This window comes from Equus przewalskii, chromosome 7 (assembly GCF_037783145.1).
Source record: "Equus przewalskii isolate Varuska chromosome 7, EquPr2, whole genome shotgun sequence".
Lineage (NCBI taxonomy): Eukaryota > Metazoa > Chordata > Mammalia > Perissodactyla > Equidae > Equus > Equus przewalskii.
Window position 1 is genome coordinate 47578983 of NC_091837.1, and position 25134 is coordinate 47604116.

General features: G+C 38.3%; 1 protein-coding gene across 8 annotated transcripts in view; it reads right to left on the reverse strand.

Annotated features, from left to right (window-relative positions):
• The window catches only part of OSBPL1A (oxysterol binding protein like 1A), a 114218-nt gene that overhangs the window by 67248 nt on the left and 21836 nt on the right, over positions 1 to 25134 (reverse strand). For 4 of the 8 annotated variants that reach the window (XM_070629827.1, XM_008533034.2, XM_070629823.1 and 1 more), the window contains exons 2-3: positions 19244 to 19400; positions 1775 to 1924 (exon numbers count right to left, since the gene is read on the reverse strand). Coding sequence is in view for 6 of the 8 variants with exons in the window: in XM_008533034.2 (XP_008531256.2) it covers positions 1775 to 1836 (62 nt within the window). In the remaining 2 variants the exon portion in view is untranslated. The other 4 variants (XM_008533035.2, XM_070629826.1, XM_070629828.1 and 1 more) reach the window with 2 other exon arrangements.

A 25134-nucleotide genomic window follows, 5' to 3' on the forward strand; every position in this document is an offset into this window, starting at 1 on the left:
GTTTATTTGATTAGAGAGGAACTTTATGAATAAAAGACAGGCTTTAAAAAAACTCCTATAATAGCTACTTTTTAAAACCGTAAATTGTTATGTTTCTCCACATATCCGACTGCTGACAATTTCCTAAATTGTCCTCTTTTCCTCTGAACAACTGAAGGATGTTTTACATTTATAGGTTTAATAAGCTGCATCTTGTTTATCAGTGTAAGTTTTCTGGTTAGGTCATTATCTAGTTGCATTTCTTTGTAGTTTTGTTTACTGATCTGTCCTGGTTTCATTTTTTGAACAATTTTATGTTAACTTTCACAGAGGTACCATTCTGGGTTTGACTAACTAAGACAGAACACAGAATATATGAACATAGTATAATAAATTTCCGTCAAATGCAAAATAACTACTGTTATGATTACAGTACACACACAAAAGGGCTACCAGGCTTTGAAAAGCAGAGAAATCTCCCTCTGGCCTTAGCGTATGACGGCATCTAAGAACATAGCTCTTTCTGATATTTTAAACAATTATCTTGACTACTTGTATGCTTCTTTGAACATTCCAAAGATTTCACCCATGTTCTCACTGGACTGCTATGATGCATGTGTTAAACAGTTAAAGGATGTCATCTCTTTAGAGATAGGCAGACCTGCGAAGTTTCCTGTTAGGTATTTCATGGCCCACACAGAACTTAGCCCTGGACCCCTAAAGGAGCTAATAGTAACTGCAGAAGGGAATCAGGAAAGACACTGTTAACCACATAATCTGCAATGGTAAACTCCATCAAACGATAACCATCAATAAGCATGTTTAGAGGATACCGCTACCCCAACCAAAGAAAACTCTGGTTTTATCAGTTAGTTGTCTAAAACTTACTGATCTTTTCAAAATAAGTACAAACTGAGACATTTTTGTTAACAAGGGGCTAATACACAAAATCAGAAGTGATATGTACATTTTTTCCAGTAGAACAATAATTGAGACCAATTGTGGCCAGAATCATGGCACAGACAGGGGGTTAGAGCTATACAATCTACAAATATTAAACAAAAACTACCTTGTAGAAATTAACTGTTAATAATTCCTTATCCCATAAGGGCATTTTATGACAACAGGATATATTCTTCACTGATAATTTGATAAAATATTTCACTCTATGAATATCACCAATGCACACATATGCCACTGTGTAACTTGTGCTGAAACCAGAGAACTCTAGTGTCTGTTACATCTCATTAATTTGGGACAATCTCTATGACTAAACCATCAAGGGAATAAAAAGATACTAATGTTATTAGAAAGTATAAAATGGATATGTTCAACAAACCCTGGGTCTTAATAAAAGTCTTTGTTTAAATGTAACTAAATTGTATCAACAGTCAGGCAATATTACCATCCATTCTTAATAAAACCAACAAGAAGATCAAATGACTAGAAACTAAAATAGCATTGGGAGGTAGAATCATAAAAGATGTATGATGAAAAAAGGAACCCAGCATCAATTTCAGTAGATAGTTCTGAATAGCTAACTAAAGGATTTATGTTCCCCTAAAACCACAGTTGCTAAAACCAAGTTTTGTGCTTTGTTCCTGCAATTACAGATGATGTTCTTCTCTTAAATGGACAAAGTACTTACGCTAAATGCTTTCTTGAGGTGATAGAGCAATATAAATACCCAATAGAGGAAAAAAAAACCCAAGAGAAGGAGTACTTTTCCTTACAAACCCAAATGTACTTTATAATAAAATCACAGCAATGATAACTGCTAAAGGCTATCTCCTACCTGTGTTTTTTGATGCCATTGGAGAGAGCATCTCCACCACCACAATCTTTTCCTTCAGACATTCTGTGTTTTCAACTGCTCAAATGCTTTCCTTCTTCAAATGAGTGCGCTGTCACTGCTTCCAACTCAGGGACCGTTCGGATTCGGAATCTGTGGCAGAGCAGGTTCACAGTCAATGAACTGAAGTTTGGTGCCAGGCTTTGGTAACAATGGATATCTCCTTTTATGCATCAGGCTTTGAAACTTAAGCAGCCTACTTTGCCTTTCAACAATCCATCATTTAACTACCTCCTCAGGGATTTCAGAGAATGTGCACCCAATAAAGTTAAAGTGGATTTATGAAACAGATATAGGTTTATATGAACTTACAATTAAACAGATTTTATATATTAAAAGAGATTTCCAAACATTACCTTATCTTTAAGGAATCATAGTCAGTGGTTTCCCCCCAAACTTCTATTTTTATTTTCCCTTCCAAAGCGTCTTAAGTATAACTTACAAAAAGCATTCAAATTTTAAAATTCATATATAAGGAAAAAGCTATAGTGGCTGTACTTGTGGGAAATGTAAATTATATCCGATACTGTAGACAGAAAAGCAACAGCATTAAAATATTTTAAAAACCCTTCTTCTGCTATAATATTATTTAAATCCTCCAGTGCTAAAGCCCAAAGTGTCTATATAAAATCTAATTATCAGGCAGGCATTTTTAGGATGGAAATGCCACATTCCCAACTGGCTATGTGTTCAGAATGGAGCCATCTGCCTGTTTGGGAATAATAAGACAACTTATTTTTATACAATACATCACAGTTTTCAGGCATGTTCACATTCTTCATCTCCTTTCAGCATCTCCAGGGGGCTTTGGTGACAGCAAGGGAGGACTACAGGGTTAACAAGTGTGCTAATGGTTTCATGGTTTGCAAGTTAGGTAAACCAGGATTTGAACCTAGGTTTTCCGACTCCTTGTTTAATGCTCTATTTATTTCAGCTGAAAGCAGCAGTCACTCAGTCTTCATAAAACTTTAAATGGTGCCTAAGTTTTTATTAAAATATAAATTCAAGGTAACTTTTCCTTCTTAAGCAGATAACTATTCACTCAACTGTCCTCAGCTCTGGGAAAGCATTCTTACACATATTCAAGCAAACTTCCTTAAAAAAATTTATCAACCATCTGCTCAGTATGCATTATAGCTAATCTGTTCAGGAAATTAAATTTTTTAGTGCTTTCTTTTCCCCTTACTGCATTCTATAATTCAGCCAATATCATGGAACCTTATTTTCAACATATTAGGTTGATTAGTAACAACTGCTGGAAAAGCACAACTGCAAGTTGGCCAACATACCTTGAACTCTGAACTCTTTAATGTTGTAAGTTACTTGCAGAAAGACTTTCGATCCTAGTAAAGTTATTTTTATTTTCTATTAATAAGTAAATATTTTTGGAACTTGAGAATACAGAGCTTTGTTCTGTCATATGCCTTATAACAAATAAACAGATATTTTACAAATAAATTTAAAGAGCTATCTATTTTTCATTGTCAATTTCAGCAGGTAGTCACAAAATTTTATCAAAAGAAAATGAAAGACAATCTGAATAGCCAATAAGAGGAAAAGAGTCACCTATTAGATGAAATAAGCAGTTGTTAAAATTACACTTACGAAAACAATTTTGATAAAATAGAAAAATGCTTTTAATATAATGCTAAGACAAAAAAATCAGGATACCATTTTACAACTCTAAACTAAAAAGCAAAAAAATAATTTTACTCTGCCTTAAAGAAAGACCAGACTGGTTCAAGAAAGCAGATATCGGTACAAACGAGCAGTAAAATGAGAGAAGTTTGTCTAGGGCACAGTGAAGCAAAGTGGGGATCAGGCAATTTTCTGAGGTAGGCAAATGAGTGTCAGGAAAGCGTACATAGGAGAGGCAGGGCTGCAGGAAAATCTTAAAAAAACGAAAACAGTGCTCAGGTGGAGGAGAGAGTTGTTCAGATGGAGCAGCATGAGCAACACCTGAATCAAAGATAATGATAGTGGTCTTGCAGTGGTGGGTGGGGGGTGGTTTTTTCACTTCTACATTTTCAAACTTGTTTCATATGAAAAAAACTAAGAATTTAAAGAGTCAAACAAAAATAACTCTCTATTGGTTAGTATTATTTAAGATGCATTAGTACTTTATAATTTAGATGTTATGAAAATCAAAAAGCACTCAAGCAAAAAACCTCAAGCATTTATTAAACATCACTATGCACAGGATAATGTGTTTGCTATTTAAGAAATACAAATCATAAGACAGGAACTTGTCCACACAAAAAGAAAATTCTTAACAAAAAGAAGATATACAGTAAACACCAAACAAGAGGTAAGGCAGTAAGAGCTTCTATGAAGCAAAGACAGACTTTTCTCAAAACAAGATTTCAACTTAGTGAATACAAGATGAAGACCTACCTCTCTCACCTGTATCACGGGACCATGGTGCTTACCCGTAGCAATACACCATCAGGTGGGAGTACAGACCCTTGTCCTCTGTGGCTACCAGTTCTTGACTCTCTCTCTGGCTCTCTCCTAGTCCATCTCCCCTCTACTCCCTTTCTCCTTGTTCCTCCACCTCTCCCTGTCCCCCAATCATTATTCCTCTCTACCCTGCTCCCAATCTCCTTCCCTCTCCAATAGAATCAGGCTATCTCCACTCTTCCCTTGAAGGGCTCTGACCAAAGTCACCAATTACTTCCACATTGCAAAGTCCAATGGTCATTTTTCAATTGTTAGTGTGACTCATCTGACACTGCTTAATTCATTCCTCTCCTTCATCATGTGCAAGGCAATAGTGGGATTCAAAGAACAGTAAGAACTGATCCCTGCCCATGGTCTAGCAGAGTCAGACTGTTTTGTGAACACATGAGTTCAGTAAATTTTTCTAGGTGCAGTAACAAAGTCTGAACAGAAGCAGTGGACCACAAAGGAGAGATCAGCCAATTTTTCAGAGTGAAGGACAGGGTGTCCAGAAAGGATTGTGGCTCATGATAAGCTGAGTAAGTTGACAAGGAGTAAGAGTGGGGGTGGAGGAGAGAGTTACAATAGAGGAACTGTTCCAAGCAAAGCGAACAATGACCCAACACAAGGAGAAAAGAAATATTCAGTAAGATGGGAGTGGAAGAAACAAGAAAGAAGTGGTGGTAGGAGTAGTTGGATGGAAATGAGGCTATGAATCAGTCATTAAGCTGACTATATAGGATAAATAAAAATCAAAGGCAGGCAGTGCAACAAAGAGAATACAACATGAAGCTAAGAACGAGGTATTCCCCCAATACATGCCATGAGGTTCTGTATACTTGCTGGAAGTAAATCACAAAATTATCTCTGAGCGTTCTAGCTTCAAAGACAAAGAAGCAAACATGATCAATTACATGATTTACAGTGCCTGTGAGAGAAAAACTAACAAGTTACTTAAGAACATAAGCTCAGTTACTTCTAATGCTACAGAGATGTCTAATATATATAGTAGTCTGATATAGTTTGGACTTATTCTATTGGCAATAGGGAGCCATCTTAACAGACTATGACTTCATAGCAATAGTCACACTAATCTGTCTATCTCCAGTATAACATCGTTTCAAACGGAGACTCATAGTTCTTGATATATTTAAATTCAAACACGTTTAGCTAAATGTCAAAGAGGCCACAGCCACCACGGAGAATCAAGGTAAAGCCTGCCCACAGAAGCAATTTTCAAGTCTCCCTGTATTAACAAATCAGTGATAGATCTCAGTGCCTCTGAGGCGATAATTCAATCTTAAAATTTCAGGTTTTTCAATTTTGCCCATACATAAAAATATCAAATGGGCCAGATTTTATCTACCATCCAACGTTACTGGGCAATATATTAATGACTTAGCGGAAAGCATAAAGTATTGGAAAGAGTGTGCTTGATGCCTCATGGTGGTTACAGTGCTCTTTTACAGTGGTATATGGCTGCAGTTCTCATGCTTTAGAAACAAACAAACATGGGGGCGGATGGGGAGTTACTGTTTAATGGGTACGGAGTTCCAGTTTAGGATGAAGAAAATGTTCTGGAGATGAGTAGTGGTGATGCAACAACGTAAATGTATTTAATGCCACTGAACTGTATATTTAAAAATGGTAAATGGTAAACAAAACAAAACCTAAACAAACAGGCAAACAGAAACTTGTCAAGCCAAAGTCAAAGATCTAGCAGGCTGGATGCATGAACTATATTCTGGTCCTGTTCTCTCTCACCTCAACGCCAACAATGAAAGAAAACCACACAGAAGAAAAAGTGGTTGATTTTGCTACAGACCCAATGTTTTTAAATGCAGCAAAAGAAACTTAACAATAAACATAGCTAGATTTCAGAAAGAGTTAGCCTTTCATTATTCTTTTTATTTCCCACTGCATTTTACCCTTATAAACATATATGTTTCTATAATACGTAAAATCACCCAAAATTTTCAGGATACTTCAGTGACCACTGAAAAAGAGGGTAATGGATTTATGAAATAGCCTTACATTACTTATTGAACTTTTGGTGAGTCATTAGGAAAATTTGTATAGCCCTGAGTAATGATGGGAAATGCAACACTTAGTATGTATTTATTTGTGGCTTTGTTTCTTCTCATCTAGTTCCAAAAGGATTCAGGTGGCTTAACTGATAATTATATTTTATAGAAAATCTGTTAGAACAATACTTGGAAAGAAACTATATTTTAGAAGATAAATTCTCCAGCCTACAGACAAGCATTTAAGGTAGATAGAATATCTGCCTGACTAATTTCTCAATTAAATGAGTAGTATTAACAGAAAGTTTGTTTTAATGTGATAAATCCCCAATGGCCTAGATCTTTAAAGCTCTATCCACATTAGGACTTAGAATTATTTTGAACACATTTCAGATTGAACACAATCTTCTCTCATCCAAATAGCATGGAAGCCAATGGCTGTGACTGGGTTAACACAACTTTAAAACTTTACTTGTAAAGTTGTATATATTAAATATATACAGCTCTTTATATGTCAACCATAGCTCAATAAAGTGGTTTTAAAAACTTTAGATTAAGAGGAGCATTACTTCTATCCTACTTTTTTGAGTTTTTCCTCCTTATTAAAAGGCTGGAAAACGAGGTCATGAAGTTAACAATATAAATATGCCAACAATTCTTATGTTATCCTGATAAACTTTTATTCAATACAACCTTTGAAAAACAGCTTGAGAACAAATAGTACAAAGGAGCAAGATGTGGAAGAACTGTGGATAATGTCCAAATAACCCTTCCCCCTGTTACTTCAAGTAACAGGAAATAGTCAGGAGCCACACATACTCAATTTAATATCCCTTTATTGTTTATGGTTTCCCACATACTAGGCATGTTCCAAAAATGTCCAAAGTAACCCGACGTAACCCAAGCTTAAAATATCAGTGCCAAATTTTTTTGTGCGTGTGAGGAGGATTGGCCCTGAGCTAACATCTGTTGCCAATCTTCCTCTTTTTGCTGGAGGAAGACTGTCACTGAGCCAACATCTATGCCAATCTTCCCCTACTTTATGTGGGATGCCGCCACAGCGTGGCTTGACGAGCCGTGTTACACTCATGCCCAGGATCTGAACCTACAAACCCCAGGCTGTGGAAGCAGAGTGAGAGAACTTAACTACTACGCCACCAGGCCAGTCCCAGTGTCAAAATTTTATTTAACTTTAAGGTAAAATTGAGTGAACTCAAAAATAACACAGCAAAAATGAAGAACACAAAGAAAATAAGTGAAACGTACCACATTTAGAATAAATTGCAAACTGAAAATCAGGATGAGTCCAGAAGAAGCTGCCAAGAGACTGCTACAGTTATCTACTAAGGAAATGACAAAGCTTAAAACAGAATTTTGGCAGTAAGCAACAAGAGTCAGAGACATTCTAGACATATCCTCTCTGAATGATGTCTAAGGTCAAAATCAGCCAAAACGTATATAGTGCTGCAGATGACAGAGTTTCTTAAGAGTACTGGCTTGTCCCCAAGCAACTAAATCTACTAGTTTTCCACAACTTGCAAAATCTGCACATGTAATTGAAGATGAATAATTATACAAACTTTTGTGTGGTCTCCTGGAAATCTTATGTTTATCTATTTTGGACTACTACATCCAGAGCTTTCTAATTTGTCTTATTGATATCTTTAAAATTATTTTCAAGAAGGTCATTTTGCATTTACTCTACAAAGAAAATAATTCTAGAACTAAAGACCAGTTACAAAATAATCTATAGTTATAAAACAAAGTATTTTCACATGACTTCAATTTAATAAATCAATGTTTATCAAATACCTACCGCTCACCAGGTAAATGGCTAGTTGCTGAAATAGTTTAGAAAGATTAAGGAGATGTGGTTGGTGCCCTCCAAGTATTCAAGGTCCAATCTAGTAGAAGGCACACAAGTAAACATACGCTTATACAAACGGTTTGTGGGAATAGTGGAAGAAGTCACTCTTACGGGAACCAGAGTAAGTTTCCAAGCAGAGATGACATTTGAGCTTCGATGATGAATAAGAGTTTAAAGCAGGAAAAGAGAATACTGGGTGTTAAGGGAAGAGCAAACAGCCCCAAGGCCTGAAAGAACAAGGTGTGTCCAAGAATATCTGGCATAGTTAGGGAGGAGAGTAGTTAGAGGGAAAAGATGTGGTCATCAGATAGAAAGCTTTAAAGTGGGTCAGATCACAGAGCATGGACTTAACCTTTAGTAAGGGGGAGTTACTGGATGTTTTTCCAGAGAGTGATAGATCGGTTTTAAACTTTACAGATAACTCTGATGTATCCGTGTTTCATGGCCACTGTAACAATTACCACAAACTTGGTGGCTTAAAACAACAAAAATTTAGTCTCATAATTCTGGAGGGCAGAAGTCCAAAATGAGTTTCACTGGACCAAAATCAAAGTGTTGGCAGGACCACTGTCCTGCTGGGGGCTCTAGGAGAGAATACATTCCTTATTTCTTTCAGCTCTGGTGGCTGCCCGCATTCCTGGGCTTGTGGCCACATTACTGTAGTCGCTGCCTCCCACTGCCTTTTCCACTGTGTGTTTATCTAATCTCCCTCTGCCTTTCTCTTATAATGATACTTGTGACAGCATTTAGGTCCCACTCAGATAATCCATGATAAGCTCCTTATCTCAAGATCCTTAACTTAATCACATATGCAAAGATCTTTTTTCTAAAAACAGGTTATAGGTTACCGGGATTAGAAGGTGGACATATCTTTGGGTGGCCATTTTTCAGCCTATTACACCTGACAATATGTAATGTGGAAGACTCGTCGGCAGGGTCAAAGCCTAGAAGCAGGGAAACCTGTTAGCAGGTACTGTCATAGTCTATGTCAGAAGGAGGGGGAATTTGAAGTAAGGCATTGGCAGTGAATACTGGGGAGGTGGGAGGAAAAGACTAGATATGTGGGGGTGTAAGTAAAGGAGACAAAAGATGACTTCCATACTTGTAGTTTTCACAGTGGGTAGATGATGATGTCATTAACCAAGATAGGAAATATAGAAAGGGATAGAATAAGCTGACAAGTCCAATTTCCATAGTATAGAGTTTGAGATGCTTTGGGCCAAACTGAGAATTTTCAGTAAAGAGATGAGAAGCCTAAGGATATCATTATCCTCCACAACCAACTGGTTCTCAAGTTCAGTCAATTTAGCCTTAAAGATGTATCTCAAAATTTTATTCACTCAAATATTTGAACTCCTAATACGTGCCAGAATTTATGCTAGTTGCTACGGATGCAGAGTTTCTCATGGAATTTACTGTCTGGTTGAGTGCAGGGTTGACAAAAACCAAATAATCACACAAATGAGTACAAAATTTCAACTAAGGGAAATGCTGTGGTACTATGGTGCACTGAGAGCTTATAAACAGGGATCTGAATAAGTCAACTAGACTTCCTTGAAGAAGTCTCTGACCCTGAGCAAAAGTCAGAAGGATACCGTTCGAACAACTACAGCAATAAAAAGGGAGAGAATTGAAACCTTCTATTCTTATGTAAATTGCTTTTATTTAAACTCTTGTCATCTCTCATCTAGGTTACTAGGACCTCAAATCAATCTCTACTCCTAAAACAAAAATATTTTACTAGCATGTGAACTCCTGAGTAGGGACCATGTCTTATTTTCTTTGAATTCCCAATTCTTAATATAATGCAAGCATATTATAAGAATTCCACAATGTTTACTAAAAAAGTGAATCTTTATAAAACATTAATCTGACATCACCCTATATACTTAATTATCCCTATTGGCAACCACCACCTATACGCTAAAATTCAAATTCTTCAGCAGAATCTTATCACAAGACTCATTACAAGCTGATCCTAAACTGTTTTCTTGGCTTCATCTTGTCACTACCTCTCAGCATCCAAAACACTCACTCCTGCTTTGGCCACAGCACATTTCATGATGCTTTTAAAAACTATTTTTCTCTACCTTTGCATGTGCTGTCTTCCTCCACAAAGAAGATTCTCCCCCATCTCATCTGTCTGAAGAACTCTTTACTGACTCTTCAAAACATCCCTCAAAGGTCATTTATTTTGTTATCTTTCTCCAACTTCCCCAAGCAGTTAGCTGCCACTCCTCTGAATTTCTGTAACACTCCTTATGTACCATTCGGTGGTACTTACTCATGAACTTGTTCAACAAATATTTACTGAGCACCTCCTTCTTTGTCCAGCACTATTCTAGCGCCTAGAAATACATCAGTGAATTAAACAAGATCCTTCTCCCTCACTGAGGAGCTTACATTCTAACTGTGGGAGATCAACAAACAAATAAATATTATGTGAAAGGTACTATTTAAAAAAGGCAGAAAAAGGGAAAGAAAACGATACAGTGAAGGTGTCCCTGCGCAGAAAAATGAAGGAAGTGAGGGAGTGAGGACTGTAGATATTTGGGATAAGAGAGTTCCAGGCAGAGGAAATAATGAAAAGCAAAGGCCTGAGGGAGAACATGTTTGGCAAGTTCAAGAACTAGGGTTGAAGTCAGAGCGACAGAAGAAAGTGAGTGAGGACAACAGAGGCCGATTTTGGAAAGGTGGCAGAGGGTCAGATCATCTAGGACTTTGGCTTTTATTCTAGCCAAGAAAGCAAGGCCATTGGAGGGCTCTTTGTAGAAAATTGATGTGAACTGATTCATGTTTCAAAATGATTGCTCTGAATGCTATGTTTAAAATACCGTTGGAAATAAGGGTGCAAGCAGAGAGACCAGAAAGAAAACTACTGTAATAACCCAGGCAAGGGATCATAAGGGCTTGGGTCTGGGTCATAAGAGAAGAACTACGGGAAGTGGTCAAATTCTACTATATTTTGAAGGTATATCTGACAGAACCTGTTGATGGGCTAAATATGGCTGTAAGACAAAACACACACACACACACACACACACACACAAAAAAAAACCACAACAGTATGTGATGGATGATTCAAAGGTACTCAGCCTTGGCCAAAACAACTGGAAAGATGGATCTTCCATCTACCAAAATGTGGAAGACTGTGGAAGGGGCAGGCTTGTGAGTAGAAATCAAGAGTTCTCTTCTGGATATTTTAAGATATTTAGGAGATCTCATCAGACATTTAAGTGAATATGCCAAGTAAATAGTTAGACATGAGACTGAAATTCAGGGAAGACAGGCTAGAGACACAAAATTATGCATTTATCAGAACACAGACAATATTTAAAGGGATGGGACTAAATAAGGTCACTTAAGACAATGCTGCTCAAGCTTTAATGTCCATACGAATAACCTATGAATTTGAAATAAATGCAGATTCTTATTCACTAGGTAGGAGTTGGGGTCTTAGGTTCTACAGTTCCAACAAGCTTCCAGGTGATGCTGATGCTACTGATCCTTAGACCATACTCTGAGTACAAAGGATCCAGAGACTAAGTGTAGAAAGAAAAGAGAAGAGGTTCAATGCCTGCACCCTGAGAGACTCTAATATCTAAAGTTGGAAGGATTTAAAAGGACCAGAAAGGAAACTGAGAAAATCAAATGAGGGTGGTATCATGGAAGCCAAGTAAGGGAACTGTTCAATGAAGGCAGGAGTAATCAACAACCTTAAGCGCTGATGAAAGGTAAAGAGAGATGAGAATTGATACAGGATCACTCAATTAGGCAAGTGAGTATATTACAATAGTGACCTAGTCAAGAGCAAGTGCAGTGGAATGGTGATGATAAACATACACACAGAGGGTATTCAAGAAGGAATGATAAGAAAGGAAAGTGATGTGGGATCAAAGGTATTTTTAAAATATACAGCATTTTTAAAGATAAAATAGCTAATGGGGACAAGGAATAACCGATTACCTGGGAGGGAGAAGGAGCTGCATTAACGTCCTTATGTAAGTCAGAGGGGTGGGATCCCAGGCACAAAGGGAAAGGTTGGCTTCAGTTAGAGACATAACATTCATCAACGTAAAGTAGAGAAGGTAGAGTATGTAGACATCCAGGTGTGTGGGTGGCTTTGATACTGGAAACACAAGGAGTTTCTCCATGACATAAACAATGTCCTCAGATGAAGCAAGATGGAAGAGAAGGTATTAGAAACTTTAGGTGAGGTAAGTACAAAATAAACATGTAAAAGGAACTGACTAGACAAATGCAGAAGGACTGCTGGGCCGCAAAAGGGCACAAGAGAAGTTAACAGCCATGGACTTAAAACAAGACCCGCCAGAGCGGCCTTGTATTCGTCTCAAGCCTCACAGTCACTCGAGGACTGGTATGGAATGGGGAGGGGGATGGACTGGAGTTTTGCCAGATGAGTATAATGCAGGCAGAGAGAGGCAGGGGAGTGATTATATGATACCCATGCAATCTAAGCCTGGTAAAGAGGGAAGTGAGGACACGAGTGGAGTGAGGGACAATGAAAAGATGGAATAGATGTCATGGTGTGGTCAAAGAAATGCTGGCATCATGGTTTTAGAGACAGCAGGTTGAAAGACAGGAGATAGTGGTCAAATTGTGGAATGTATAAAACTGAGATTATGGCACATATATGGTGATTAACAAAGGCAAACTCTAGGACCTGATCTTGGGAGTAAGTGCATTTTATCCTGGAGGAGCAGATCCCTTTCACATGACATTTTAACTATCTTTCCATGCGTTAGTCTCTTCCCCTAGACTGACAACAAACCCCCTAATTCAGGGACTAGATCTTCTTTACCTTGATATCGCCATGCCTAACAAAGCATCTGGCACACAGTGGGCACTCAATAAATAAGTTTGGTTAATGAAATCCGGTCAATGCTAAGGAGAGTACAAATGCACGTGGTCTTACAATAAATATTTAATGGAGACATTAATTTGGTCAATAAAACATTTTAGAAAAAGAAGATGGGCCCAGAAGGTCAAGCCCAAACCTAAAGGATAAATTATATCCACCAGTGCTTATCTACAACATATATATGATATGAGTAAGCTGCTGGATAATTTTTTAATGCTATACACACAAAACTAGATTAAAAGACCCCACAACTATTTACATTTTCTCCAGAATGTTGTACCATATATTACATATAGTAGGCGTTTAATAACTGTGGTATTCTATGGTACTCACATGACATCAACCAATTAATCTGTTTTGTGCTGAGCAATAGAGGAAATAGAAAAGTTAATTCAATAAGGTCTCTGTCCTTAAGGGACACGCAATGTTGTTGGAGAGATGAAGAAATACACAAAAAGTTATATAACAAGAAAAAGGGCAAGAAGCAAGGCAGTATGGGTAACTGTCAAAAAAAAAAAAGGGTTGGGGGGCAAGAGAGAAATAAGTGCTGGGAATACAGAGGTGGGTGAGATTCTCATCTACTAGGCAGGTTTGGATTATAGAAAAGATAAAGAGAAAAGGCCCAGAAAAGAAATGTACAGCTATTTCAAAAATCAACTGTAGAAGGAGAGAACACTGGGCCTGGGAACATAAAGAAGTGTTCACAGGGTTTTACTGAAGGGCCAAGACGCATTTCTGCCTTCCCAACAACACTGACCACCGTGGTCAAATTCTGTGTCTTCTACAGGCAAAATGTCAGTGTAGACTGACACTTATTACTGACATATTATTACTTTTTCTCAACTATTACCTGTTGTATTTATTGGATTAAGCTTTATTTGACATAAGTCATAAGTGTTTCTGTGTTGCTCTCCTCCAGACAAAATCAAAGCATAACGTTATATTCCCACTGTTCATTTTGAAAGTTTTGATTTAGAGAGATAAGCACCTACCCTTGCAACTGCTGAGAAATGCTAAAACTGGCTTCAATTCCATGACATAACTATCTATTGGTTTTGCCACTCTACACTACTGGATTCTATGCATTATTCATGCACATTTCGACCAAAATAGCATTAAGAAGAAAACTTAGGAAGAAAGGCTTTCTTGAGCAACTGATCTCAACATGTTTCTAAAAAGGAAAATGAACAGACCGTAAGAAAAACAATATATTTTTAAGTTGTAATACTTAAAAGGCAAGAATGTTCAAGAAACTGCTATCTCAGACCAGTACTAAAGAGTAACAGCCATGAAATTATTTAACAGGTAATAAAATGTTTCAAAAATAATTCCTCAGAAGATCATCAGAGATTCATAAACCCATGCACCTTTAGTTTTCTCCCCCTTAGCTTTTTCATTTCCCCTGTCTCTGTGAGCAGGTCTCATAGCTCCAACTTGATTGTAAGTTCCTTGAGAACACATTTTACCTTTTAACCCTACCTTATCCCTGCTTACTCCTTTGTCACCCACCCCTCGTCTCCCACATAGCATCCACAGTAGTGTATGCAGACTGTATAAAATGAGCAATGATTACTGATTCTCTTGTGCTCTTTATTGAATACCAATATATTTTTAGGGAAGACAGAAATATCAATGACATTTGTTCCACAACCTGCATTCAAAAACATTTAGAGAGCAACTATGATTCTATGCTAAGTACTTCAGGGATATCAATAGATAAGGTCCCTAGCATCACAAAGAGACAAGAACAATACAAGGAAAGGGCTATAAAAGAGGTGTAAACTGAGGGAACACAAAGGAAGAAATGCTCAGTTCTGCCTGGGGGAGTCAGGAAAGACTATCCAGCAGAGAAGATAATTGAGACAGATTTGAGAACTCTGGTAGGAGGAGCAGAGGGAGCATAAAGTAAAGGTGGAATGGAAAGTGTAGAAATGGGGTAGGAAAACGCAGAAGGAACTACTTTCTTCTTCCCTAGTGGTTCCCTCTACATATTTCTACACTTTATTTGTTGGCAGAATGGAATTTCTCCACAGAATTAGTTAGCTTTTAGTTTCTCATTAAAACTTTTTGCTTCAATACGCATAAATGTTTAGCCCTCTTGCCAGGAAGTGTTCACTTAGAGAAATATTGGAAATTTCACTCGACATAACTGTTTCATTCCTTAAACACACATACACACACACACAAAATGAGGACAAAATGTGATGTTTCATTAGATTTAGCTACTTTTAAATCATGTTACACAATGTAGTTCAACCAAATTGTGAGAAAGAAATGTTTGTTTTATGGAATTTTATGAAATCCTTAGTCACTAAACATACTGGAAAAAATAATTTTTAAATAACCAAAAGATCCCATGGGGCTGGAAAAATTATACTACACTGCAGGCTTGCATCAAAGTTTGTCTCACCCACTCTATTAGTAGATTTCCATTGACCCTGCTTATCTGAAAATACTTAAAGGGACATGATAAGGGAAAAGAAGAAGTCCATGTTATTCTGATTCAGCAACCAAAAATAAGCTTCAGATGAAATACAGGTTTGTATACTTTTCTTGTTCTCATGTAACTCTATCTCCAACTGCCTGCTGTCACTACTGTATTTGAGAGCTGCAGAAGGCCAGTGTGGCGAGAGCACAGGAGGTAAAGGGAACAAGGGGACAAGACTGGTTTGAAGACAGAGGCAGGGTCTGGATCACGTCAAGAGCCTTGAAGACCCATTAAGGAGTCTGAATTTCCTTCTAGATGCAATAAGAAGCTACCGAAGGATTTCAGGCAGGGGAATGGGACGATATGATTGTCTACACAGTGTCACTGGATGGTGTGTACAGAGTGAACTTCAGAAGGGCAAGGCTGGAAACACAGAAATCAGTTAGCAGATTAGACAGAGTGTGTGCAGTGTGTGTGATGATACCGACAGCTAGCATCTGTCAACCCCTTAGTGTGCCAGGCACCGTTTCAAGAACAAATATTTATTTATTTATTCCTCACAATAATTCTATGACCAACTTGAAGACAAAGAATGAGGAACAGAAGAGTCAAGTAACTTTCCAAAGGGTACAGGAAGTGGAAGAGCCGTAATTTATCAACAGCCTTCTAGTCGCAGCACCTATACTTTTAACTGCTACACTAGAGTAATAGAACAGAGATAGATTCGAGGTCTGATTTGAAGGTAGAATGGACAAGCCTTGGTCTGTGTTTCATAGATACGGCACACGAATGTCACAAATCACTCCCTGGTTTCTGGCTTTAGGAAATGAAAGAGGTGCTATTTACTAAAATGAGGCAAACCCCAGGAGGAAGAAGCTTAGGGAGGAAGATCAAGAATTCATTTTTTATTTATTCCAGCTGAAAGTTAAGTACATAAATCTCTAACAAGAGATTACAGTTGGAGATACAAATTTGGGAATTGTGGTAGTCAGAATAATAGCCCCTAAAGATGTCTATGTCCTAATCTCTGAAACCTCTGGATATGTTACCTTACGTAATAAAAGGGCTCTGCAGATGTAACCGAGTTAAGGACCTTGAGATGGGAAGGTTATCCTGGATTATCTGCGTGGGTCCATTGTAATTGTTAGGGTCCTTATAAAAGGGAAGGATGAGGGTCAGTCAGAGAGAGAGCTTGGAAGATGTCATATTACTGGCTTTGAAGATGGAGGCTGGGGCCTCGAACCAAGGAATGCAGGTGGTCTCTAAAAGCTAGAAAAGGCAAGGAAACAGATTCTCTCCTAGAGCCTCCAAAAGGAATACAGCTTGACTTTAAAATTTCTGACCTCCAGAACTTTAAGAGAATAAACCTGCATTCTTTAAGCCCGTACCTTTGTGGGAATTTGTTATAGCAGCAATAGGCAACTATTACAGGAATTTTAAGTTAGTATTTAAAATAATGTGGTATTGAAAGTGTAGGTGGAAGAACCAAGAACTAAACAAAAGTTCTGGAGAAGGCAAAGGAGATGGGTACCAGAACAAATCACGAGGGGATGGTCTTAATTAAGGGAAGACGTTTCTTCTTTTGGAAGAGAAGGTGAGGAGGAAGTGGGAATAGAGGTTGATGTATATGGATTGTAGTGACAAGATGAAGTCATTCTCAAATGATGGCTTTTATGATCTCAATGAATTATGTGGCTAGGTCATCAGCAGGTCAAGACTTGAACCCAGGGGCATCTGACTCTTAATTTTAATGCAGCTCTACATTGTACCAAAGGATTCCCAAGATTTGTCGGAGGAAATAGTAGGAGTGGCTACAGAAAGGCTACTATGTTCAGGCAAATATAACAAAACTCGGGTGGGTCATTCAAGGCAGGAAGGAGCAAATGCATGGCATCTGTCTCTCTCCTTCATTTCCTACAGCCATGGCAGAACATGCTGATTAACCTAGGCTGTTGGACGCAGCCTCAGGAGGCTTTCAACACAGCAATTCATAAAGCAGAAGGTACGGCAAACCAATCTGAATTGGCACTTGCTGTGAAATGTATTCGCCAATCCTGACCTAGGGACTACAGTTCTTTTTTTCTCTTCCTTGCAGAGGAGACAACTGTGGAGATGAACCTTAAAATATGACTGGGAAGCAGAAAAATGACAGTAGCTGCTAAATGTCTATCAAGAAGAGAATGATTAAGAAAACTGTGGTAAAGGCATATCATGGATTTCTACGCAACCTTTGAAAAGAATGAGCTAGGGGCCGGCCCAGTGGCGTAGTGGTTAAGTTCGTGCACTGTGCTTTGGCAGCCCAGGTTTGCTGGTTCGGATCCCAGGTGAGGACCTATGCACGATTCATCAAGCCATGCTGTGGCAGGTATCCACATATAAAATAGAGGAAGACGGGCACAGATGTTAGCTCAGGGCCAATCTTCCTCAGCAAAAAAGAGGAGGATTGGTGGCAGATGTTAGCTCAGGGCTAATCTTCCTCAAAAAAAAAAAAAAAGACATAAAAGAAGAGCAGCTGAAGTGTGTGGGCTCTGTTATATTCAGACCTCTTTGCATTTAATCCTATAATCCCTCTAGTGACTTTCCTTTTTGGATGCCCCAAAGAGAAGGAATACAGGAGATAACACTACTAAACTTGGCACAGCATAAATGTGAATAAATGTCAGCAGTCTCACATGTCATTCACCTTCCTCTCCCATCTCCCTCCATCACGTTAAATACTTCCTTTACCCTGTCACTCATTCCACTGCCTTCAAATCTTATCTTTACTTTCTCTTCCCAATGAGTCAGTCTTTTCACAAATACCATAGCTAATTGACAGCATCATCATCATTATCATCTTTTCTCTAATTATTACAAAATCTGGTGATTAAAATTACTTTTTCCCCTTGATTCTATCACACTGCTAATAATAATCTTCCTATTTTCCCTGTTTATCTTATAAGAGGTATAAGAGGTATAATATATAACCTCTTAGCGGTACCTCTTCTCGCAAGTCATTCTCAACTCTCCACATACATCTCCTGTATTTTAAGTTCCTAGTACATGTCAGGCACTGTCCTAAACACTATTTAAACATACGAACTCATTTAATCCTGAATCAACCCGTTCAAATGGACAGTATGATTACCTCCATTTTAAATATGTATAAACTGAGAACCAGAAAGGTCATGGAACTTGCCAAGGCCACACAGCTGGCTAGTGTCAGAGGCAGGATTCCAATTCAGGGAACTTGGCTCTGGTGTCCATGTTCGTTGCCAGTGTACTATACTGATCTTTGGCATGTATTTCTGAGGCAAAGTTAAGCACTTCCTTTTCTCTGCTCCACCTACAACATAGTCTCACCTCTACTTCGGCACTTTGTGTATTGTACTGTAACCAACTGTTACTTCTCTGTCTCCTGTATTCTAAGGCCTCTCTGAGGCTAGAAACTGTCCATCTCTCTATCCTTAAACAGGTAATAGCACCTGGCACTAGGAGTTATTTAACGGTTACTGAATAAAGGAATAAACTAAATTTGTGCAGTTTTAACAGCACTCCAGCCCTAGCAAAGCTTATGCCATCAACAAAGGCAGACTCAGTGATGACTTTCATTCTGAACTTTCAGGCTCCTGCCTTAATAACATGACACACACAAAAAGGTAGTTTGGGGAGCTGTAGTGATACATTTCTACCTGTTTGATCCAGGAAACTCAAGGTGACATCACTCTAAGAAGACATTTAGGTGGTGGACTTTAAATGACCAACAATAGAGATGGCAGGATTCTAGAATTACCTGACAGCGCATCCTATAACTTGTCCTCACTAAGGATGGAGGTGGTGAGCCTTTAAACAGAGACTGCTCTAATTCATGATGTTCAGTGGCTACTCTCTGGTGCTTCTAACAAAATTTTGGTTTTTTCTTGCTCCTGTTCCAATTTAAAATTTCTCACCTAGAAGAAAACAGATATACAAAAACGACTTCAGAGTGACAGGAGACACAGACTTACTCAGAAGAATGTGAAAATTATTTGCTTTTGATCCAGTTCAGCTGCAACATCAGAAATGAAAATAGTCATGTTATATACACATGGATGAATGAGCAAAATTACCAAGCTATTTCAGTCCTTCCCATGAGGGTTTTTCTCACAACAGCTCTAGCTAATGAAAACAGATTAAGAACTAGCAAACAAATTCAACTCAGATGATCAGGATGCTAGTACAAGGACATTAGCCAATTCAAAAATCATATAAAAATTTTTTTAGAGAATATTTCTCTCAACATTATTCCTGAAATTAAGACAGTTTTTGAACAAAATAAAGTTAAAATCATTTGAATTATGAAAATATGTACCACAACAAAGCACAAGATATACTCCGCCAGTTTACTTCTAAAATAACTGCTATATCAAAAGAAGGCAAACAAGCGGCCAGATAATGACATTTTAATTTCCATTTTTCAATTCCATATTTTGCTTTTGGCTCTATATTTTACCTTGAATTTAGTACACTAAAATAATAACAGATTATAGAAAAGGCAAAGGCTTCATCCTTTGAAGATACAATCTATTCTTCCTATCTAATTCAAGAGCATCTGAACTTTTGCAGTTAACTGAAACCTTCTACAATTTAAGTAGCCTAATCCTCATATAAAATACCAGGTGCTAGACTTGGTATGGACAGTTTCACCTATCTTTGTATCAGAACTCTGGAAATCACAACTATTTCATAATCTCCCTCAATTCCTGGAGCCCACGTGGCAATTTAGACAGGGGCCAGAAAGGCTGCGATCTCTGTTACCCACTATGTAATCTCAGAAGTCTCCCGTTCCTATTCCCTTAGCTATAAAACAGGGATTCTATTATCGCCGAATAATCTAATCAGTGGTCTTCAACCCAGTGGACTTCAAACTTTTTTCTAAAACTTTAGCAGCAAAACCTATTTCTCAAATATAAGCCCAACATATAAAACAGATGTTTTAGAAAGCAGAACTGCACTGAGTGACACCGGATACGGATCAGTTTCCCTTCCCCTGCCTGAGGTCCCTTCAAGGCCCAAAGCTGGGAGCTGTTCCAAAAGTTTGAAAAGCACTGGATGGAGTGACCTCTAGAAACTCCTCCAGGTCACAATGTCTGTCTCTGGGTCTTGGAGCTGTAGAAGTTTCTCTCAAACACTCTCTGAATTACTCACCCTCTTGCTTCTTGACCTTCCCTCGCATATTCTCCTTCCTTGGTCCCCAAGGACTCAGTGATCTCCTCTGTTCTGACTCCAGAGTCCTTTGTGGCTGAGTTCCTGAGAGCCACACATTAGGGACAATACTCCAGGAGTCCCAGATACAACTTAAAATATAGTTTTATTGAATTGCTAAGTTCATAACATATATAAGGTTAAAATTTTATTATCTTGGGATAGTTCCAGTCCTCAGGCACCTTAGTGTTTATCACAATTCATTTATCTACAAACAAGGACTACAAAATTGACCACAATGTCCAAAATGATCCTTTCCTTGAATAGAAAACATCTATAAGCACTACCCATCCAAAAACACCTTTTTAGGAAGATCCAAACTCTTTCACCCCTACCCACCCACTCCCTTTTGGCAAAATAAATGACTGACACCCAAAAATATCAAGTTCCCTCAACAAAATCTTATTGAAAATCCAATTTATCCCTTATCCATCTAAAATAAACATTACTTTATTTCTGCCACCTCAGAATCTGTTCTCACTTGTTCTTGAGACAAGGAGCGAAAGGGGTGGGAGGCAGAAGAGGGGAAAAGAGGCTCAACCACCCAGTTCTTACTTTGCTTTTAGCTACCAGTTGATCTGAGTGCACTTGTCTTAGTTTCAAGCGCAACAAGATCTTCTGCACTGAAGATGCCTTACACCAAACTACCCAGAAAATGGCAATATCTCCAGTCATGTAAAGTGATGTATCTGCAAGAGTAGGCATATAGATCACAGAAACTGCACTATTAAAGAGCTCCCTCATCGCTTTAGAGAAGCATCTAAGAACACACATAACCGTTGTTGATACTTTTTAGTCAGTTAGAAGGATCACTGGAACAATCGAATGCTAAATCCTCTACAATCTCACTATTTCAGAAACATCTAGGGGATATCCTGCATCGAAAAACTAGTGTAGAACTACTGCTAAAGTCACACAGAACGCAAATTCATAGAATCTTCATCTTAGTTTGAAACTCCGTTTACAAATGCTCCTTTGCTAGCTTAGAAACTGTTGTAATAGAAACAATACCTTTTATGCAATGTCTCTTGGCAATTCCAGGCACAGTGCTTCATTTATACTATATATCAATACAGGCACACTGATGATGGTGTTTTAAGTCCTCAAACTATAATTACCCTAGTTATTATTAAAGGAATAAAGCACTTCCTTTACAAAATTAGTGGAGCCCAACATATGTGTTTATAATTACATCAGAGCATTTCTGGAATACCGTTAACATTTTATTTTTTCAAATTCACATACAAAATTTACACCCTCTGCCCCATGACTTTCCCACAACAAAAAAATCAACATTTAACCAAGTGAACATAAATGTCAACCTTTTTATTAGTAAAAATTTAAAGACTGAACCACCATACACTTGAGTAAACATATACATTGCTCTGTGTCTGTAGCCCCTTAAGACAAATGCAAATTCAAGCCTTTCTGGTAGTCTCTGCAAACCACTTCAACATGACAACCTTTCATCTTACGTCACTTCATGCTGACAGGTTAAATTCACAATGAATACTTCCAAAGTGTTCTTCACATTGACAGTGAACGGATGCCAGAAAAGAATCTAGTTTTAAGAACAGTCACGTGTTAGTCAGCATATACACATTTTATCTACTCTCTCATTGTATAAAGTACCTTGTTATTTACTTTCACTTCATAGAGGTTAAATCAGGCAGAGATAATAATTAAATCTGGCAAAGACCCACTAGTAAGTGGGGAGTAAGTGATTAGTATTCACAGAACACTGTGGCCAATTATCCAATATAAGTTAAGTGAAATTCTGGTCTTGATCAATCTGGCGAAGTTCTTTCAAATAGCCACACTCTGCTCAGGTCAACAGCATTAGCCTAACTTATTTGTTATTGGATGTATGGTTACAATAACAAAGAATGTATTAGCTTCAGCCTGAAATACTAGATCTGGAATTTAAAACGATCTAATTTTATCTCTCAGATAAGGAATGACATTGACATCTATTTCTGTGGTTATTACAGGACCATTAATACACTGACTTCAAAACTTTTTGAAATACATGCTTTAGGTGACTCCCTGCTATTGCTACATAGCTGTTAAAAAGTGGGCCTGCTAATTTACAATTGGTAGGGGCTCTTCCACTCATAGAAGACTACCACACTGTTTTGGCAGTGGAGGAGGATGGAGCTCTGTAAGTGGAGGAGTGAACACGAATGGTCAATGTTACTTCTGAATCCATAGTCAGGCTGAATCACACTCTCACCTCCAGGGTCCAGGAAAATTAAGATTTGATCCCATGTCTCAGGCAGGATCAAGTATGGAAATATGCCCTCATGATAGTACAGTATGCATTTGTTTTGTTCTATGATGCACAAAGCGCTCTTATACATAGTAAACTTCAGGGTTTGCACTGACTATAAGTGCCCTTCTTCTAAGCCATCCCATCACTGCTTTTTCAAATGTAATGAATTTCCTTATGTTGCTGAAACTTTTTTTTCAGTCCTTCCTATCACTAAAAAAAGACACTTATGTAAAAATAAATACGCCTCAGTGACCAGAGCAGATTTGTCTAAAAGAAGGAAACGGAGATGAGGTAGGATATGCAAGGAGGGGTGGGGAGAGAGGAGTGCAGAGCCTGCATATCACTATAACAACTCTGGCTTTGACTCTGAGTTACGTGGGGAACCACTGGAGGGTCTGGAGCAGAGGAGTAACACTATTTGATTTACATTTTAATAATGATCTCCCTGGCTAATATGCTGAAGAAGAGACCTGAGGGGAGGTCAAGAGTAGAACCAAAAGGATCCCTTAAGAGGCCACGGCAACAACCCAGGTAAGAGACGGGTAATAGCAATGGAGGTGTTGAGAAGTAGTCAGATGCTGGCTATATTTTAAAGGAAGGCCTAAATGATCTGCTGACAGACTATGGGATGTGAGAGGAAAAAGGAATCAAGGACGACTCAATGGTTTGGGCCTGAGCAACTAAAGGTAAGAGTCATCCTTACCTATCACAGGGAAGACTGCAGGAGGAACTGGGACAATCAGGAACTCAGTTTCATACAGCGAAGTGTGAAAAGCTATCCAACATGTAAGCATCCAAGTATATATGTCAAATAGGCAATTATATATCAAATCAGGTGTTCAGGGAAGAGATCCAGGCTGGAGATATAACTTTGGGAGTGATTTGTAAACGGATCACATATTAAGCCATAAGACTGGACAGAATCACTAAGGGAGAAAGTGAAACAGAAACAGAAAGAAATCCAAGGAATGAGATTTCCTTCTGATTAGAGAGATGAAAAAGGAAACAGAAAAACAGAGAGAGAAGGAAAACCAGTGTATGTGGTATCCTGGAATCCTAAAGTAAGTATGTCAAGGAGTAAAAAGTGATTAACGGTGTCAAACACTAATATGAGAACTAAGAAAAGACCTCTGGATTTAGCGATGAGGAGGTCAGCAGTGAACTTGACAGGGGCAGTTTCAGTGGAGTTGAGAGGATGCTGAAGGCAAAGATCCGACTGGAGTGGGTCAAGAGAAAACAGAGAACGAAACTTGAAGAGAGTGAGTATAGCTGATTCTTGAGAAGTTTTGCTAAAAAGGGAAGGAGAAGATTGAGGCAATTGCTGGAAGGGGATGTAGGGGTCAATAAGGCTATATTAGGGAAGACAACTCAGCATGTTTCTACACTGAGAGGAAAGATTCAATAGAGAAGGGGAAATTCATGATGTAGGAGTGAGAGGAGAGAATTACGGGAATGATGTTCTTGAGTTTGCAAAACAGGCTGGGATCTTTTGTGTAAAGCTGGCCTTTGCTAAAAGCACGGAAAAGTTCATCCTTAGCTGCAGGAGAAAAGGCAGTGTGTATGTGCACAGATTCAGATAGGTGGGTACATATAACGAAGTTTTCTTCTAATTGCTTCTTTTGTCTCAGTGCATATAAGATATATAAAGAATAGGGAACAAAGAGGTCATCGACCTATAGGTCTCAACATGTGATGTAGTGAGAAGCCTCTAGTCTCTTAATATTATTCACAACATAAAAAAGTTTGCCCTGAGATCATTTCCAAGGTCCTCCAAAGCCTCATTCATAGTAACCTCGTCAACTCAACACAGGACAGCTGTTCAGGCATTTTCCCTTCGCTTACAGTCAATTGCGACTGGCCTCTGGCACTATAAAAAAATGTCCCTTTATGGGTTAATCTCCATAATACATAAAGAACTCACACAACTCAACAACAAAAAATCAAACAAGCCGATCAAAAAATGGGCAGGGGATATGAACAGACATTTCTCGAAAGAAGATATACAGATGGCCAATAGGCACATGAAAAGATGCTCATCATCACTGATCATCAGGGAAATGCAAATCAAAACTACACTAAGATAGCACCTTACACGAATTAGAATGGCTAAAATAACCAAGACAAAAAATAACAAATGTTGGAGAGGTTGTGGAGAAAAAGGAACCCTC